Genomic DNA, 20,077 nt, shown 5'->3' on the forward strand with positions numbered 1-20,077 from the left:
AATTTGAAAAGGAATCAGAAGTATATCTTGGAGTTGGTAGTGTCCCTTGAATCAGCCAGAAGAAGTCATTGACTAAGAAAATGATCCTACTTTGTGAAGAAACACAGGAATCCCATTCAGACACGACAAAGGTGCAGAGTTCGTGAATTTCAGATTATTCAATCAATTAATCACTTTTATGAATCACAATTATTGTTCAGAATTGGACAATCAGCTACTTCATTATATAAACAAAACCATATTTTATTTCTATCTTTAATTAATATCTATATACCCACTCAAGTCCCTTTGCCAGATTACACTTTCATTAATATTAAAAATTTAAAGAAAAATACTGGTTGAAAAACTACACTCACAAAGTTCAATGGGGATAAAAAATTCTCACGCATGGTTGAAGGTTGGCCTCCTCTAAGTAGCTACAATTATTCAGTTTGTCAAATAATATTAAACATCAATTTTGATGAGAACGAAGAAGCATGTAAAGACTTTTCTGTGTGACCTTTCTGAACCTTCAATAAAATACAGAATAAATTTAATTTCAATTATCAAAAACTTATAATAATAAGATTACATAAATAAAATTGTAGGCGTGGCTGAAGCTCCATATAACAAAAGTTGGAGCATGCTGTTTGTTTCTGCCTAAACTTATGGAACAATTAATTATCTTATTCTGCCTAAAACTTGTGGAAAGGATGAACAATGATTATTTGCCGACCATTATCTTCCATGGAACTAAGGAATCTTACAATTGTTGTTTGCATGCACTTTTATTAACTATAATTAAGGTTTAGAGAAACCATGTTTTACAAAAAATCTTTATATATATATATATATATATATATATATATATATATATATATTGAAATTTAGATCAAATAAATAGATATCGACGGAAAAGAAACTTAAATATCTAACATTTTAGTGTGTTGGGGTGAGAAATTGTAACTAGTGCAAATATTTTTTTCCTGGTTGATTGAGGTTTTTATAGGGTTTTTAATAACTCTTAATATTTGGCCAACATTTGACCTAAAGAGAAAACGATAATGAGTGCAGTTACTATATTAATTAGAATAAAGCAAAATAGAACATATGTAATAAATTAGCATTGTATACACGGTCTTGGTAAGTTTTTTTATTTTTCAAAATACAACATTTTTTTACTTTACCTTGTGTATAAAAAATCAGTTTTACTCTTTCACAATTATAAATCGTTTGTAATAGGGTTGATTGTAAATACCCATTCATTTGAATATTTTTTATTGAGTTTTTGTTAAAAAAAAAATCGTTTTCTTTAGTATCCAAAATTTTGTAATTCATTTGTGTAAATATTGTTTATTTGTGTGTTGTCATATTCAGTCTATTAATCCATTCATTTTTTTAAGAAACTAATTAATGGGAATATTAAAGAATGTAAGAAAAAAAGAACAAAATCAAAAACAGAAACAAGTGAACCAACTACTTGAAAACTAAAAAAAAATAAAAAAAATTTAACCGTTACTAGGTCATCTTGTTTTTAAATTAAAAAAAATATCTAAACTTATTAATTATTCAAACTTGAATTAAATTCTATATTTATTATTTTTGAAGTTATTTTTTGAATTTGAATGAGAAGAGTGTGTGTATAATAATATGTTTTTACTTTATTAGTTAGTAATGTGTGCACTTTAAGTTAAGATAAATAGATTGATGACGATAATTATGTAGAACAATAATAATATGTTATATAATAAAGTTGTCAAGCCCCTTAGTTACATATGAGATAATGTTTTATATGAACAAAACCCTGTTTAAAAAAGAAAAAGAAGATATTGTTTAAATATCAAATCGTTGCTTGCTGGCAATAAAACATATGTTTATGTATTTGTTAAGTGGAAGAGTTTCTGATTACAATACTCGTTTGATTATCTTATTTAAAGACTCAAATGAAACATATAATAATTAAACATATATGTTTTGATAAACACTGCTAAATTATTTACATGATTGCAGTCATTAAACAAAATACTTTGTAATAACATATATACACTTAAACATGTCATAAGAGTTTTTAATGTAAAATTGAGAATGATCATACATTACTCTCAAATACGTAATTAGAAAACATCATATTGATAACAACTAAAACTGTCAAAATGGGTTAATGTGTGAGTCAATCTGACTCATCACGAGTTTAAGTTGGGTTAAGTTAAAAAAAATTACAAATTTTGACACAGACAAAAGATGAACCTGATATACTAAGAATCTAAAGAGTTAAACATACGGTGAGCCAACTCGGCTCACAAACTTAATGATAATTTCCAAATATTAAATTATATTAAAAAAATGAAAACCTTAAATATTATGACATCTTTAAATCTATTTGAATTGTATTGTATTTTTGTGGTTTTGGATTGTAATTATATTAAATTTTATTTAGATTTCAATTGAAAAAAAATTGTAATATTTTTTTAGATTTTAAGAAAAAATAATTTGTAATTAAATTAATTAACTTGACTAATCCACGGATCCATGTACCTTGAGTTAGATTCAAATTCTTTCAACACACTAATTAATAAATAAGTCACACTAAATTGACTCACAAAATGATTAACTTATGTGAACTAGATTAAACAATCCATTTTAAAACTTAATTAATAACAAATATTTATAAAAATATTCTTTACTATTATTACTTGTCAACAATACATAAATATTTATAAAATTTCAACTTACTTAATCACAACTTTGATTTACTATTAAACAAATACTAATTTAAGTATCCTTCTTTAAAATATAATAAATTAAGTCCTAGCAGTCACTTTAATCTTCTTTAAATAGATGGAAAACAATTTAAAAAGAAAATAATGTCAATATGTTATAAATTATGGCTTGTATTATAATTTTATAAATTTAATATTTCATAATTTTATAATTTTGTAACTTTATTATTTTATAATTTTGTAATTTTATAATTTTACAATTTTTTAGTTTTATATTTTTGAAATATTATAATTGTATAATTTTAATATTTTATAACTTTTAATTTTATTATTTTGTAATTTTTAAATTTTTACTTTTATAATGTCTTATTTTATAAATTTATAATTTGATAGTTTTATAATTATTTAACTTTATAGTTTTATATTTTTATTTTTTTAATTTTAGATTTTTTATTTTTAATTTATTTTAAGATTAACTTTCAATAAATTATTGAAGGAGATGTTTGTCATTAATACATCATGATTTAATGTAAAGATGTATTACTCACCATATTTAAATAAAATAATAATATAAGATGGGTGTGGTATTATATATTTAACAAGGTCTCAAAACTTAATTATAAAAGAAAATTATTAACTTAAGAATAATAAATTATTGTTTTCATTTTTGTAAGTGGAAAATGGAGATAAAGTGACTTTAGAAGAGTGATAGCGAAGACAGTGACTGCAAGACAGAAGAAGTAGAAGAAAGTCTTTGTGGAATCCTGAAGCGCGCCAAATCCAACATCAGTTATGGGAAAGCAAAAACAACAAGTGATTTCGCGCTTCTTCGCTCGCAAAGCCAAATCTCCCTCTCCTCCGTCTCCCTCGTCTCCTTCTCCTCATTATTCTTCTCCCCGTTCCAACCATCCCACTCCCAAAATCTCCGCCACCGCCACATTCTCCCCTTCCAAACGCCGCCTTAAGTCCCAACTCACACCCCCCAGCAAGCTCCAGAAGCTTCAGGAACCTTCTTCCCCTTCACTTCACCAACGCTTCCTCCAAAAGTTTCTCGAACCTTCCTCTCCTGAACACCCTCCTCCCCCTTCCTCTTCCAAATGCCCAACCTACACTCCCCTCGAACAACAGGTCCTCCACCTCAGAACCAAACACCCCAACGTTCTCCTCATGGTCGAGGTCGGTTACAGGTACCGTTTCTTCGGCAAAGACGCCGAAAACGCTGCCAGAGTCTTAGGCATTTACGCCCACATGGATCACAATTTCTTAACCGCTAGTATACCAACTTTTCGATTGAATGTCCACGTCAGGAGACTCGTCAGTGCTGGGTATAAGGTCGGCGTGGTGCGGCAGACCGAGACCGCTGCCATCAAGGCCCACGGCTCCAACCGCTCTGCGCCGTTCGGGCGCGGGCTCTCGGCGCTTTACACGAAGGCTACGCTTGAGGCGGCGCCGGAGATTGGGGGAGGGGAGGATGAGTGTGGTGGAGAGAGTAATTACTTGCTTTGTGTGGTGGAGAAAAGTGTTGTGGGGGAGAAGGGGAATTGTGGGGTGGAGGGTGGTGCTGATGTGAGGATTGGGATTGTTGCTGTGGAGATTTCGACCGGGGATGTTGTTTATGGGGAGTTTTGTGATGGTTCTCTGAGGAATGCGCTCGAGGCTGTTGTTGTGAACTTGTCTCCGGCTGAGTTGCTTCTTGGGGACCCTCTTTCAAAGCAAACAGAAAAGGTAGTTTTAAACGATTTAATTCGACTGCTCGACTCTTATATGTCTCATTGTTTTGTGCAATGGAACTTATCTGTAGTTGCTTGATGGAATGTTGTTGCTTGATACTGCGTTGGATAATACATGGATGATGTAGGATTGAGTTTGAAGTTCAGGTTTCAAGGTAGCTTCTTTCTTGGCCTGACTCCAGGTCTTTCTTGTATGAAGAGGTGGCAATTTTGTGTAAAATGTACTGTTTTTTTGTTTGATGAGGCGTTTAAAATGAGGACCATTTGGATGACTTTTTCTAACACGATATTTCATGAATGGAGGTTGGTGGAATAAACACCATGTTCGTAGACATGGGTCTTTACTATACTTTTTTAAGTATGGAAAACGTTTGATTTGTCAATCACTGTAATTGGTATTTCAACTTCTGACACAGAAGATAATTATACAGTGCAAATCCCTTTTCTCCATTCAGATTTTCGGTGTGAAAATTAAAATTTAGTTTCCCATTTAATGAAAATTTTAATCATCTGAATGGAGAACTGAAGTTTCAAGTAATGAATGATTTTAATCGAATTACTTATCAATACAATTTAATGCAATGGTGTTTTCATTGTGGCAGGTATGAATTAGTCCAGACTGATTAGTTGAGTTAACTTAACACTCAAATTGGTCTTCCTTAGAATTATGACTAACTGGATGTTAAAATTGTCCCCAAGGTTTTTGAACATCATCGTTGTTCCTTCGCAGTGTAAAACGAATTTTCAATTTAGGAATGAATTTGCGGCTGCAACACTTCTTCAGTAACCAAGTTGATGCCTATTTAATTCTAAGCGTTAAATGACTGACTTGATGCCCAAAATCATTGTAGGATAACCATTACATCCTGTGTGTCTTCAGACTTTAGAGAACCAATTACCATTTATGTACTGTGCAGATTGGCATATCTTGCATGACATGGTTTTTCCTTTTCCACAATTTTCTTGTATTTCACTTCTTTAATAGTCAGATTTCTAATTTTCTTCAATTGTGTTCGTACTTCTTAGAATTCTTCTAACAAACAGAATGATAGTTTGACAATTTAAAGTTTGTTAAAATAATCTAAAGCTTGTTTCTGAAACTTTAATGTAGTTACTATTCTCAATATTTTTAGAACAAAAATATTAAACTGATGTTATCCTACAGGGAGGCATATACTTATAATTAAGTTATAATCACTAAATGAATTCTGTAATAATACACAAGGAAAAAGTCTACCGCCCTTGGCCTGAATTATGTGATTGGGTGATCTGTTATTAGTTATTGCTGGATTTTGCTGGACCTGCCTCAAATGTTCGTGCTGAGCGTGTTTCACGAGATTGCTTCACTGATGGGGGTGCTCTTTCTGAAGTCATGACCTTGTATGATAACATGAATGTAGATGGTCAACCAGATTCACTACAAAACAAGAATTCGAGGGAGCACAGAAGTCAGCAGTTAGTAATCAAGGTATCAACTTCTGATATTTTATAAAAAGTTTATTCGAGCAGCAGGTTTGGAAATTCCTAAAATCAAAATTTCTTGTTGGTTTTATTATACATTTTTCCCTTAGGCAACATCTATCTTGTGATTATTGAATATGTCATTGTAATTTGTTATCATTGTTTGTGATGGATCTATCAAAGTACTAAAATTTCATATACTTGTTTTTGTGTTAACTTCCGTGTTTAATTTTCTATTCCCCTTATCAATGTACTTTTAAATTTTCTTTATAAATTGTAGTTTAATTTAATTGTAGTTGCAATTTCAACTCATAACTACCCGTTATTTTTGTCTCTACTCTTTTTGTTATAAAGGAGGTGATGAACATGCCAGATTTGTCTGTCCAAGCTTTGGCCTTAACCATTCGGCATTTAAAGGAATTTGGTTTTGAAAGAATTTTGTGTTCAGGAGTTTCTTTAAGGCCCTTCTCAAACAATACGGAAATGACCCTTTCAGCCAATACACTTCAACAACTGGAGGTAATTATAAATTGTAGATTTTTGAGAATTTTTAGTTAGGAATGGAGCATTTTTGAGAATGTTTTAATTCTTTTTGTACTTGTTTTGAAGTATAGCAATTACAAACTGTTCTTTTGAGCAGGTTGAACTTAAATATTGTAAACATACTCTTCAGCTATCATTTCCTTTTTGCCGCTGTAGTGCTGTGGTACTTGGATAAACTGACATTGTTTCTAAAGTTGATCAAACTAAAACATGAATTGCTGTTTCTTTCTTTGGTCTATGTACTACTCATGGTAGATTCATATAAAGGTATAGCAATCAAAAGTCCTGGACCACAACATGAATAAGCTGTATTATCATACAATGGGTCAAAATACAATGGATGATTTCATATCTTACAATGTGTTTACTTTGAAATTTATGTTGTTTGCCCTTGTGTTTTTTTTACAAGCTAGAAGTGTTGTTTTTTCCCCTCATACCAGCTTGATATTCCCTTTTCTTCTTGCTGCCAATGAATGCTTGCTGTATTTTCAGGTTTTGAAAAATAACAACGACGGATCTGAGATTGGTTCCTTGCTGCAAATTATGAATCACACTCTTACTATATTTGGTTCTAGACTTCTTCGGCAATGGGTATGAGATGCTTCCATTCCTCATACAGACATTGAATGTTGATTTTTCTTTAATCAGCCAAAAGAGACCCTTATTTAATTGTTTTTGTGCACGATACAGGTATCTCACCCATTATGTGACCGAACCTTAATCTCTGCACGTCTTCATGCTGTATCTGAAATTGCAGAGTGCATGGGATCTTGTAATGGCACAAACAATCTTGGACATATTGAAGACAATCCGGATGTAGTAATCATGCAACCTGAGTTAGCAAACATTCTTTCATTGGTTTTGACAACTCTTGGCCGAGCACCTGATATACAAAGGGGAATTACGAGAATTTTCCACTGCACTGCTTCTCCATCTGAGGTGATAAATGGCTTCTTGTTAGCCTTTTCTTTTATTTCCCTATATTCTGTACTTCAATCAATTGTCTTCATATTCCTTGTAATTTTTCACAGGTAGGCTTTATATGAGATAGGGAGACAAAAACAGAGTTGAATTCTTTTAATTACTTGATGACAATATTTAAATGTTTGACTGCTTCTTTGTTCCATTTTAAATTTAAGAACAATAGGCATGCTAAGAATCCTTGTAATTTCTTTTTACACGTAGGCTTTATCTGAGATAGGGAGACAAAGTGTTAGGATTTGGCGGGTATATGAGAGGAAAAAGGGGAAACAGAACACTTAACGGCTAAACCGTTAAGTGGGAAGGGGAGAAGGCCTATATAAAGGTCTGGGTGTACTACGGGGAAGTTAGTTACTGACTTGTATGTTAGTTGACCGGTATTATAACCTGGTGAAGGAGATTAGGCTCCTCTGTACTTTGCATTTTTGACGCTTGAGTAAATACAATTCATTTTCTTTTCATCTCATACTGATCTGTTTGCTGTGAGTGAGTGAAAATAGAGGTGAAGTTAGGAATTCATACCTGAATCCCTAACACAAAGAGAGTTAAATTCGTTTAATTACTTAGTGAGAAGATTTATATGTTTGGATGTTTCTTTGTTCCATTTAAAATTTAAGAAAAATAGACATCCTAGGAATCTGTTAGGAATTCTACAACCATGCTTTGAGTCAGAGCAGCCAAGGGTAAGGCGTGTTTGGGAACCCTTGTGAGTTAGACTAGACAGCAATTGTGTTTCCAACTGTAACAGGACTGTGGTTTAGATGAGACCTGGACCTAATATATGAGTATTTTATAATCTTTACCAAAGATAAGGAATACACGAGTATACCCATTTGTTTTGCGAATACTAGCTTCACCTTTAGAACTTGAGTATTTAAATTTGTATTCAGGCATATTCAATAAAATGATCTTTAGATGTTCCTTGAAAAAACGAGACTGCTTTTAAAGATAAGTAGATTTTTCAGCTTTACGAAAGTGATAAACTGTAATGCAATTATTGTGATTTTTTTGTGTGAAGATGTTCTCGTTGATAATTATTGTGTTTTTGTTGCAGTTCAAAGGAAATGGTTGTAAATGTTTGTATTAATTTTACCGAACAATTATAGTCATTTGGATTCTTCTTTCATCATAATGATGGGTACAAATTTATTCCAAGGCATTTTAGTGGAACAGAAATATGCTAGGCATTGATTACTTGAAAAAATTGTCTTTATACAGTTTGTTGCAGTAATTCAAGCTATTTTCTCTGCTGGAAAACAGCTACAACAACTTAACATAGGAGAGGGGAATAATAACACATTGCGCTCCAATCTGTTAAAAAGGTTAATTTTGACTGCTTCCTCTGACAGTATAATTGCTAATGCTGCAAAAATGTTGTCATCTTTGAACATAGACTCTGCTGATCAAGGAGATCTAACAAAATTGATCACTGCTTCGGAGGGACAGTTCCCAGAGGTTTGTCAATGCCTTTTTGTGTGAAAAAAAATTATAATTTTCTTAATCATATTTTTATCTTTAACGATATTGATTTTTTAATAATGCATGTAGGTCATTAAAGCTCGTAAGGATTTCAAGCTGGCAGTGGAACAATTAGATTCTCTGATAGACTTGTATCGCAAATTGCTTAAAATGAAAAAAATGGAATTTATTACTGTTTCCGGAACAACTCATTTGATTGAGGTAGTCTAATTAGAAGTATCCTTAATATTTAAATACTTCAGAGGCTGGAAATTTGGTATTCTAGTTCTTGTTACTTTCTCATTTCGGATTGTTGACTTATTCACATGATCACATCTGATTTTTATAATTGATCTGAAATATTCACTACATATTACTATGTAGTGACCTGTGGTCCAAATGTGTCTTAATTCAACATTTATAAAGTGAAGAAGTCAATTTAACTTCAAAAGAGGGGATAAGATAATGACACGCCTTTTTTGGCTTCTATTCTCCTTAAAAGCTGACAAATCAAACATATTTGTTATAGCTCTTAAATTAAAAGTTTTTTTTTTTTTTTGTGATACACTAAAGACTGAAGAGAAGAGCTTTTGTAGAAGCTACTTGAGAAAGTTCTACTTTGAAGGAGAAAAGAAGCCCCAAAATTCAGTCAAATACTACTAAAGATGGATGAAAATGCTTGTTTCATGTTCTCAATACCCATTTGACACTGTTTCTTCTTTCATGCTGACATTACCGAGTGTCTCTATTTAATTTTCCTTTATTTTATTAAAATTAAGATAGACAATTACAATTTTCACATTTCTTGTTTATTAGTTAAGAACTCTAATTTTACAATTGTTTTCAAACAATGGAATGTTTCCATTGAGTTAATCTTGGCTGTGAACAAGTTTTAACTGCCATTTAATACTTTTTTGGGCTGCAGTTATCAACAGATGTAAAGGTTCCTTCAAACTGGGTGAAGGTAAATAGCACGAAGAAAACAATTCGGTATCACCCTCCTGAAGTAGTAACAGCATTGGACAGGTTGTCATTAGCAAAAGAGGAGCTCGGTGTTGCTTGCCGAGCTGCCTGGAATAGCTTTCTCAGGGACTTCAGTAAATACTATGCTGAGTTCCAAGCTGCTGTTCAAGCACTAGCTGCTTTAGATTGTCTGTACTCACTTGCCATTCTTTCAAGAAATAAGGTTTGTTCTTAAAGAAATTTTCAAGTGCCTTCAAATATTTATGTAATTTTGTAATGTAATTTGTCTGTTTTCTGTGATAGGGCTATGTTCGCCCTGTGTTTGTAGATAACCAAGAGCCTGTTCAGATACAAATTTGTTCTGGTAGACATCCGGTATGAATTTAATGCATTGACTTTTTGTATTGCATTCCTCATCCAGTGGGACAAGGCTTTTGTTGGTTGTACTTTTTGTGGCAAATTCAATGTATGTTCTATTGAATCCATTTAAGTTTCAAATCCATGCCTGTCATATTCGTAGTTTCGATGTTTGTGTATTTAGTATAAGTCATCGTGTGCATTTATTTCCTTCAAACGGGTTCTTGGATGGCCAAGGCACTGCCTTGTGCATCAGAAGAATTGTTTGACTGTTGCAACTTTCTGGTGTAACAGAATCTGAATGCCCCACTTTCAAAATTACTGGGGTTGTGCAATACTTTTGAATTTGACTCAGTGAATTCAAGTCCCTATTGTTGATTGGCAATCAGATGCTCATTATTGCAAGTCATTTCTCTCCAGGTTTTGGAGATCACCTTACAAGAGAATTTTGTCCCAAATGATACAAACTTGCATGCAGATGGAGAGTACTGTCAGATTGTTACTGGACCCAATATGGGTGGAAAAAGTTGCTATGTTCGCCAGGTGGCTCTGATTGCTATAATGGCTCAGGTAGATCCAATGCGGTGTCTGCTGTATTTCTGCTTTGATTTTCTGCCGTTAATGCAACAAAGAGCCGAGGTTGTGCAGTGCTTACGCTTTGTTTTGTAAATACTGAAAGCTAAGTGAAAGGTTCTGATATATCATGTTTTTAAATCAGCATAGTTTTTTTTTTTTCAAATTCTTTGTATTTTTTATTGAATATAGTGAAAAACTAGGTATAAAGTTAATCTCCCTTGTGTCTAAAATACACGTGGGATAACATATTTATAATGAAGAATGATACAAATATATATGACAATCAAAAATAAATATGGTAAGTAGAAGATATTGTTAAAAACAATATAAACAATATATATCAATATCAATATTTCTCCCTCTAAAATTTACTTCCGACTGTTGCTTTATTGAAACATCTCTGATCTCTGCAGGTTGGTTCCTTTGTACCAGCATCATCAGCAAAACTGCACGTCCTGGATAGGATCTACACCCGAATGGGTGCTTCTGACAGTATTCAAGAAGGGAGAAGCACCTTCCTAGAAGAACTAAGTGAGACTTCACATATACTCCAATATTGCACAGAACATTCACTGGTTATCATTGATGAGCTTGGGAGAGGAACAAGTACACATGATGGTATGGCCATTGCTCACGCGACGTTGCATTATCTTCTGAAGCAAAAACGGAGCATGGTCCTCTTTGTTACTCACTATCCAAAGATTGCCAGCTTGTCAACTGAATTTCCTGGCTCTGTGGCAGCATATCACGTATCACATCTTACCTCACATGATGCAAGTAAAAATTCCAACTTGGATGATGATATAACTTATCTGTACAAGCTCGCACCTGGTGTTTCAGAGAGGAGTTTTGGATTTAAGGTTGCCCAGCTTGCACTGGTAATAAATTCACGAAATTATACACTATTATTATTTCACACAAGTCAATATATATATATATATATATATATAATATACCAGTCATTGCTGCCAGAGCCATTAGTTGATTTTGTTAAGTTGATAAGAAAAATGTGATGGCATTGATGGATATATCTCCTCAAGTAGTGTTAGTTAATTCAACATTAGGGCTAGGAAATTTGGGGATTGCCTTGGCATTTGAGTTTGATCGCTGAGGTCTCGAATGATTAAATTGTTGAAAATTTTCTTATGTATTGAATTTCATTTAAGACAGTTGGAAACATCTTTTCCTTTTCAGTTGCCATCGCATTGCATCAGTCGAGCCCTTGTTATGGCTTCCAAATTAGAAGCACTAGTAGATAGTAAAATGCATAGTAGATCGGGAAAGGAGCTATTATTGGATACGCAGGTGATCGGTCAAGAGCAAGAGCAAGAACAGCTTATGGCTGAACCACATCATTGTCTTCTTCAAGAGTTTGGTATAGCTTACAAAGATTTCTATCTAAACTTAAAAGCTGCAATACAAGATGATGACTGTGCAAAAAGCTTTCACCTGTTGAAACATGCCAGAAGCATTGCAAAGAGATTAATTGGCAGTTGAGGTACCTTGAATTTTTTTTCCTACTTTTTCTTAAAGAAGGGATATTGCTAACTAATTTTTATTTTCTTGCTACTAATTGGCTCCTTTTGGCGACACTAATGTGTCCTTCTAATAAGAAAAAGTGGATTTGCATGGTGACAATATTAATAGTTTAGACTTTTGACTGAATTTTCTCTTCCCAGATATTATCTGTATAATATATTTACCATCAGAATAGTTGTAACTAGCTACATATGAGGGTGCAGCGGAGAAGCTTGGTAATTATATTTGGAGGGGTTTCTGATTAACTGAGTTGGTAACTAGCTACAACTATGCAGAGGCTTGTTTCAGGTCTCCTCCAGTGTTGTAGAGTGTAGACAATCTTTTGCATAGGTAATTGTATACTCGTCCAAAATTAAACCTTCCAATTTTTTCCCCTGCCTCGTTTATATTTGTAATTTCGGTTTATTTACCGCCAAGTATACTGATGTCCTAATTTGAGCTTACGGAAGTAAAAGCAACTTTTTATTATAATGTCAATTTCATCTTATATATTTTAGAATATTGATTTAACATTACGAGATGCATTTATTTTGGCCATTAACTTTTTAGTGTGTCTGTTTACGCTATTCCCTTATAAAGGTCGCCCTCAGAGTGTCCCTCGCAGTGTTTCTTTGTTGAATATGATCACCATTCATTCTAAAAGTGAAATAGGAATGGTGTGATGGAAATTTCATGTTTCAATCTCATCAAACCTACTTTAGTCATCAAACATGCATGGGAAGTTTGTGATTCAATCAAAATCTTCAACGATATCCATTCAAATCTTCACAGGCTCTGGTGGATTTGTATAATTAATGTTTATGAAATGGACTTGACCTCTCAAATTGAGTAGGCCGACGAATTTGTATGTGCATAGTTTCAATGGGTGGTCAGATATTAAGATCAGTATTTATCCAAAACCAAGACCTCAAATCAAATTGATCAACACTACCTTCTATTCTATTAACTATTACTGTTTCACTGAAATGGAAATTGTTTCTGCCTCTAAAAAAAACTACTATGCAATCTAGAGCACATGTTAGCGATGGTTAACTTCAATCGCAAATGTGTTTGTTAAACGGATTCATGTTCCATTTTTCTAAAAATCACTGGGTGAAAATGACGCACATAGTTATAACTTATTAGTAGGTTGGGCATGGATCTGATTTTTAAAGATTCAATCTAGATCCAAACCATTAGATCAAATTTTGGATCTAAATATAATTTTTGTAACAGAATTAGTTTGGATTTTTTTTAAATTTAGATTCCGATATTTGGATCAAGGTTTACATTCAAAGTCTTTATTTGTTTTTATAAAAGCAAATAAAAGTCATTTTTGTAAAACTTATGATATTTGTTTAATTGAACTTGTCTTGATTTGTAACTCGATGGGATCAACTTCGTTAAATTTGACCAAATATTGATAAGGTCAACTTAATCGAATTCTAGTAAATTTCGATTGAGACTGAGTAAGTTGAATTCGGTCAAATTTTAGTTGGGATCAAATCAGTCGAATTTTTACTGGGACAAACTCGATTGAATACGGTTGAATACGACCAAATTTCGACCGGGACAGTCTTAACCAAATTTGACTAAATTTGGTCTAGTGCTTATTCAACTGAATTTCAATCAGAAATTACTCGATTGAAGTTGAAAGAATTTCAATCGTGAATGACTCGGTCAAATTTCGACAACAAATAACTTAACTGAATTCAACCAAATTTCGGTCGATGTTGAGTTGATTGAATTAGGCCAAATTTGGCTGTTCTTGTCTCAGCTAAATTTCGACACGACCAACTCAGCTAAACTTCGCTTGGGGTTGTATAAGAGAAATTCAAACATATTTCGATTAGATAGACTCAATTGACCTTCAACGTTTATCGTTTAGACTCGACCTTTGGCCAAGGTTAGCCCATCTTGCTTTTTGGCCACGGCAAACCAAGCTCGACCATTGGCTCGAACCAATCTATCTCGACCATTGATTGGGGTTTCTCAAGCTCAATTGTCGACTTATTGACCCGTCTCGACCTTCGACCTAAACTAACTCGTCTCTATCTTGGCCCATCACTTTTAACCTTTAGCCTAAATCAGCCTAACTTGACCCTTTATCTAGTTCAGTCCAACTCGACCTTTAAATAAGGTTGTGTCATCTCGACCTTCAACCTTGGTAAAAAATCTCAATCTTTAATCTGGACTAATTCATCCCAACCTTCACTTTAGATCTATCTGATTCAATCTAACACTTGGTTGAACCAATCTCGACTTTCATTTGATCGATTTATCTCAACCTTCATGCCAACTCAACTAAAAAAATTTAAATTAAAAGTTTGAATTTTCCATATTTAAAAATATGGATTGAAATGGATATCAATGAAAAAAAGGTTATAAAATATAAATCATATAGATGTCCATTGAATAAAATGGATTTTAAATGGATTGGATTGAAAGATAGCGGATCAAATTGAGAAAAGTATATTTTTTTTCTCCCTGCTTATTACAAACTCCGACGTGAATGGAATTGTTTGAATTACCCGAACAAGTTAAATGGAGGATGGCATGCATGGCAACGCGGCAATGTAACTCAATACTTTCAAAATTTAATTTAATTTCTTTATTTAATTACCTAATTAAGTAATCAATACATAAATCCCATACACATGACACGAAACGTAAAGCATGGTTGCAATTTGTTTGTTCGACTTGAAGAAGCATGCGAAGAACAAAACCTCTAATTCAAACGAGACTAATAAAGAAAAAAAATGAACTTTGCATGTGATTTTAAACTTGTACTTGATGTCAATTTTTGTAAATTTTATTACGTTTATGAGAGTAAATAATGCATGTATTAATTCACTTTTGTCTAATTAAAATTTACAAACAGGGTATGCAATAAGTTTCTTCGTTCAATATTTATTTTAAAAATCATATTAACGAGGTTTTATATTGGCTGAAAATGTAATACTTTTAAGCTATAGAATCTAATACTCGTTATCTAATTAGTTTCACTTTCCCATTTATGTCATGTGTGAGATGAGTTGTCTGTTGCAAGCCTAAAACAGAATATGTTTTATACTTTTATAAGAGAAATTATGTATAATAAATTATACAAAAATTCACACACGTACGAGGTAGAAGAACGAATTGGAATATATAATGGAAAATGTTATATAAATAATTACACAATTTTATATAAGTATAGTACTTTCTTCTATTCAGTTAACTTCGAAAATTAGTAAATTTGATATAGAAGTTAAACCCATGTAGAGGAGACTTCAAATATATAAATTAGGTTTTTTAGACCAAAATGTTCGGTAATAAATTCACAATAAAAATAGAGGAAAAGGAAAAGAAGAGAAAATACGAGTACGAACTAAAAAAAATTAATGAAAAGAAATGTTTGGAAAATAAAGATGAATTTTGTTTTCTTATGAACATGTTGTACATTCAATAGGACAAAAAGGACAATGGTCCTAAAACTTTACAAGGCCTAATTTTTTTTTTTTACTATTTTTATTAACATAAATCGTTAAAAAAATATTCATTTTTAATAAGGTTCAGTACATTATAAGTTCATGTTTTACACGTTTTATATATTTATAGTGTTTCTTCGTTTTATTACTAAGAGTAATGTCGAATGGTGAAAAATGTGATCGAAGATAGTCAGTTTATTCAAAGGATTAGTCGTTTTGTTAAAAAAAAAAATGCTTATATTGCTAATCAATTAGATAGCAAGGATACTAAAGATTGAAAATGTATTTTGATTTTTTTTTAAATTACTCTCAAAATAAATAAAAATAATTGAAATTAAAGACACACTCCAACGAATCTAGAGAAAAAAAAAACCAATTAAACCTAATTTTATTTATTGTTTTGAATATTATTCATTATCACAATAAAAAAAAACCATAATCAATATGGAAACAAAATACTTAAAATTACATATTATTTTAATAATATAATCAATTATTTGTCCTTTCACATTTTTTTATATTTTTTTAATGTATTTTCAAAACACACTAATTTTAATATATTAAAAAAGTTAATATATTTCAAAATATTAAATAAATATTATATTTTGAAGAGATAACATAGTGTGACAGTGTAAAATAATCAATAAAAAAAATTAAATTTGATGTTCCTATTCAGAATGAGAATGTAAAAAAATGGTTAGATAAGAAGATATGATATAAAAGAAGTTATATTTAATCAAAATAGTAAAGATAATAATAAAAATAATAAGCTATCAGTTATATGTTGAATCAAACTAAAATACGTGGATTGGCATTTAATTGATAAATAAAATTACGCAATAATTATTTAACAGTTATGAAATTATTAATTATAATTAATACATTTGACTGTGCTATTAATTTTGTGAGTTTTGAATAGTGTAATTTCATTTTTAAATTTTTTATTTAGGTAAAATATTTTAATTATTATTAGATAAACTAATTATTTAAAAATTTAATAATTAGTAATGATTTAAAAATATTAATGTCGATAATGTTTTGGGTAAATCTTAGTTGATTTTATTTGTTAAGTTAAAAACAACATTTTTTTCAATTAAAATTCGCAAAATAAAATTTCTTCATGACACATGAAAATAAACATCCTAATAAGGAGATTAAAATTGAGAAATTACAATATGAATAAGATCCATCTAAAAGGAGTTAAATGTAAAATGATAAATTATTTAAGAATTCCTTTGTATGTATTTAAATTTAATTTAATTAGTAGTGTGGTTCTAAAATAGTTAAGGAGCTTACATGTATGGCATGAAACAAATCTTTTAAAAATCAAATTGAATAATTATTCTATATTATGGATTTTTTTTTTAGCTTTGTATTCTCTTCCACTTTTAAAATCGACTACATTCCACCCTCTTTTATTTTCTCTCTTTTTTAAAAAAAAGTTTGACCAAATTCAATGCACGTAAACGTTCGTCTTAATTAATCCTTAGTATCATAACGTATATAAATATTTCTAATTAATGTTAGTTTGAATTCAATTAGTTTACGTGATGTGTATATTAAAAGGATAACATAAAAAAATTATAAATATTTTATTAAAGTTAAGAAAATTTACTATATTTCTTAGTTTATTATATTTAAAGCGAATTTTTATATTTCTCAAGTTGAAAGAAACGAGAGAAACTATTTGTAACTCATTTTAAATATTTAATTAAGAGTCATTATATGCATCTTTCTTTTACAAAAAAGAAATCTGAAATAGTTACATAATTTTCCGAAAACTCTTATAAATAGGAATTTTATTAAACGAAGATGAGAGGATTATTTTATATTTTATCTTATTTTTAAGAAATTAATTAAAATTATTGATAAACAAAATAAACTACATAGATATCAATTACATGTTATTTTCTCTTGACGTATTTATCAATGAATATAGAACTATTTCATCTAAGGATAATGATACTTAAATAATATTTTTTTTTACAATATTTGAATGTAATTTACGTGTAATTCTTTGATTTGTTCAAAATTACTCCATAATTAATAATAATAATAATAAACACTACTGTACCAACCACATAATAACACATAAATTATGTTTAAATATTGTCCAAAAATATTGTCTAAATATCATTATCTTTATCTATCTAAACTATTAATTTTATTTTTCAAATTCCAAAACCTTGAGTGAGCAATTTTATAAAATGTTTAAAAAAATGTCACCATCACTAAAAAGTGTATTGTTGCGATGGCAATATAACTTTTGCAAAAAGAAAAACATTACATTTAAAAATATTTGAAAATATTTTATGATTAGTAATTAACTTTTTTACATCAATAATATGTAAAAAAAAAGTTAAATTTATTTCCATACAGATACTTGTTTTTATTTATTAAATATAATTAATTCAATTATCAAATACCGATACTGCTCTCTCAATACGAATAAACTCATTTGTATGTTTCGTAACAGTTATAGTTTTTTTATGTTTTCTGTGGCATGTTTTTTATTATGAATCTGAAGTACTTTTTAACGTTTTGTAAATTTTTTATAATTTATTTTTAATAAATTTTTATGTGAAGATAAAAACTAATGGATCTTGAAAAGTTAATTAAGATTTCAAATTTTATAATAATGCATAACATATAACCTCATTTGAAAAATAAAAAAAGAATTCATACCTTACATATTTCTACTTTATTTGGTTAAAAAATATGATAATATTAGTAATTAATTAATGTGACATTATATTTTAATAGTACTTAATTATTATAGAAATTCTTAATTCATTAGCAATATTTTACAATTATCATATTCTAAATATTCCAATATTAAGAGTTATTGTAATGAAGTTAAAGGTGTAATAAAGTTTTATAAAAGATATGTTAAATACATAAAACCGTTCATGGTGTTGTCCTGCACCATAATTATTCAAAGGGAGACATCTTTTTATGTTTATACCATTACGATGATTATTGCAAAAAATTAAAATAAACACGCATATAAAAAAAATGTAAACATAAGTTAATTTATCAAAAACATTGATCATATAAAAGAAATAGAGATATTAACACACATAATTTATATCAATCAATCATAATACAATTATTCACTCTAGACTAGATATACATGTGAAACTCTAAGAGTTTTGTACTTATGATGATGGAATAACTTATCTATCTAGTTACCATACAATTAGTTCATCAATCATTTGTGGCCAATGAAAAGTCCCTAGATTAAGGACCTCCTAGCACTCTTCATGACATACTCCATCATTCTCTCTTTTGGATTGAATAGTTATTAGAGTCTCAAGATAACATTCAATACGAAATTTATACATTGTTGATACATACACTAAATAGAACTATTACAAGAACTTCTCCTTGAATTTCTTCAAACACCATATACCGTACATATTCGCAACCATGTTTACAATCCACGAAGCATCCACAGTTCCAAATAAACATGCATTGAATTCATATAAACCACTTCAAACCAGACAAAAATAAGAAGACATGCATTGGCTTCGCAATAGGGACTGCTCAGTGTTAGGCATGGTGCTTAGGGCCATAATTATTGCATTTTCTCTCGCTCAATGCCAACAACCTCTCACTCAATGAATTAACTTGAATTAAATGTCAAACTTGTGGTGGCAACTAACGTTAGACCATTTGCACTTTGATATGCTTCCATCAAAACCGACGCTCAACGCCATACCAGAAAAATCACATATTTTAAATTTTGTGGGTTAGGGAACTAAGAACCTATGCACACTAGTGGAAAAATACCCTTTTATAACGTACAAATTTGACCTTTTATAACGTAGTTACTGTAGATATAGTTCTGGGCGATATAATAAGTCTGCACATTTTATAACGTAACAGAAATTTACGTTATAAAATGCTGAACTTATTATAACGTATTTTCTGAAGTACGTTATAATAAGTCCAACATATTATAACGTAGTTTCCTGAAGTACGTTATAATATGCGCAGTTTATTATAACGAAATTCCACTTCTACGTTATAATATGTGCAGTTTATTATAACCAACTTCCTTTCTTACGTTATAATATGTACAGTTTATTATATCATACTCCAGTTTTTACGTTATAATTATGGCAGAAGATATAATGACGTAAAGAAGTTTCTACGTTATAATATGTGTGTTTTAAAAAAAATTGATTGTTAATTTGACATCCAATGAAATTATAATTGTTAATTTGACATCCAATGAAATTATAATTTCCTGTATTATCATCTTATCCAATCTTATCCAATCACTTTATAATCAATATCACTCCAAATAAACAAATTT

General features: G+C 30.5%; 1 protein-coding gene across 1 annotated transcript; it reads left to right on the forward strand.

Annotated features, from left to right (window-relative positions):
• The first annotated feature begins 3,386 nt into the window (after positions 1-3,386).
• LOC106769933 (DNA mismatch repair protein MSH3) lies at positions 3,387-12,802 on the forward strand. The gene is made up of 13 exons (XM_014655742.2): positions 3,387-4,424; positions 5,709-5,897; positions 6,245-6,409; positions 6,926-7,024; positions 7,124-7,372; positions 8,633-8,869; positions 8,963-9,094; positions 9,798-10,058; positions 10,139-10,210; positions 10,613-10,762; positions 11,182-11,646; positions 11,963-12,266; positions 12,448-12,802. The coding sequence occupies exons 1-12, from the start codon at positions 3,492-3,494 to the stop codon at positions 12,263-12,265; spliced, it is 3,255 nt and encodes a 1,084-aa protein (XP_014511228.1). The 5' UTR covers positions 3,387-3,491; the 3' UTR covers position 12,266; positions 12,448-12,802.
• The last annotated feature ends 7,275 nt before the right edge of the window (positions 12,803-20,077 follow it).

Source organism: Vigna radiata, chromosome 8, assembly GCF_000741045.1.
Source record: "Vigna radiata var. radiata cultivar VC1973A chromosome 8, Vradiata_ver6, whole genome shotgun sequence".
NCBI lineage: Eukaryota > Viridiplantae > Streptophyta > Magnoliopsida > Fabales > Fabaceae > Vigna > Vigna radiata.

What these genes read in the sequence shown, in the direction of transcription:
- LOC106769933 (XM_014655742.2), top strand. Translation starts at nt 3,492, where the DNA reads ATGGGAAAGCAAAAACAACAAGTGATTTCGCGCTTCTTCGCTCGCAAA. An exon ending in CTAGACTTCTTCGGCAATGG is followed by an intron (nt 7,025 to 7,123) that starts GTATGAGATGCT and finishes TGCACGATACAG; the next exon opens with GTATCTCACCCATTATGTGA. An exon ending in GCACTGCTTCTCCATCTGAG is followed by an intron (nt 7,373 to 8,632) that starts GTGATAAATGGC and finishes GTCTTTATACAG; the next exon opens with TTTGTTGCAGTAATTCAAGC.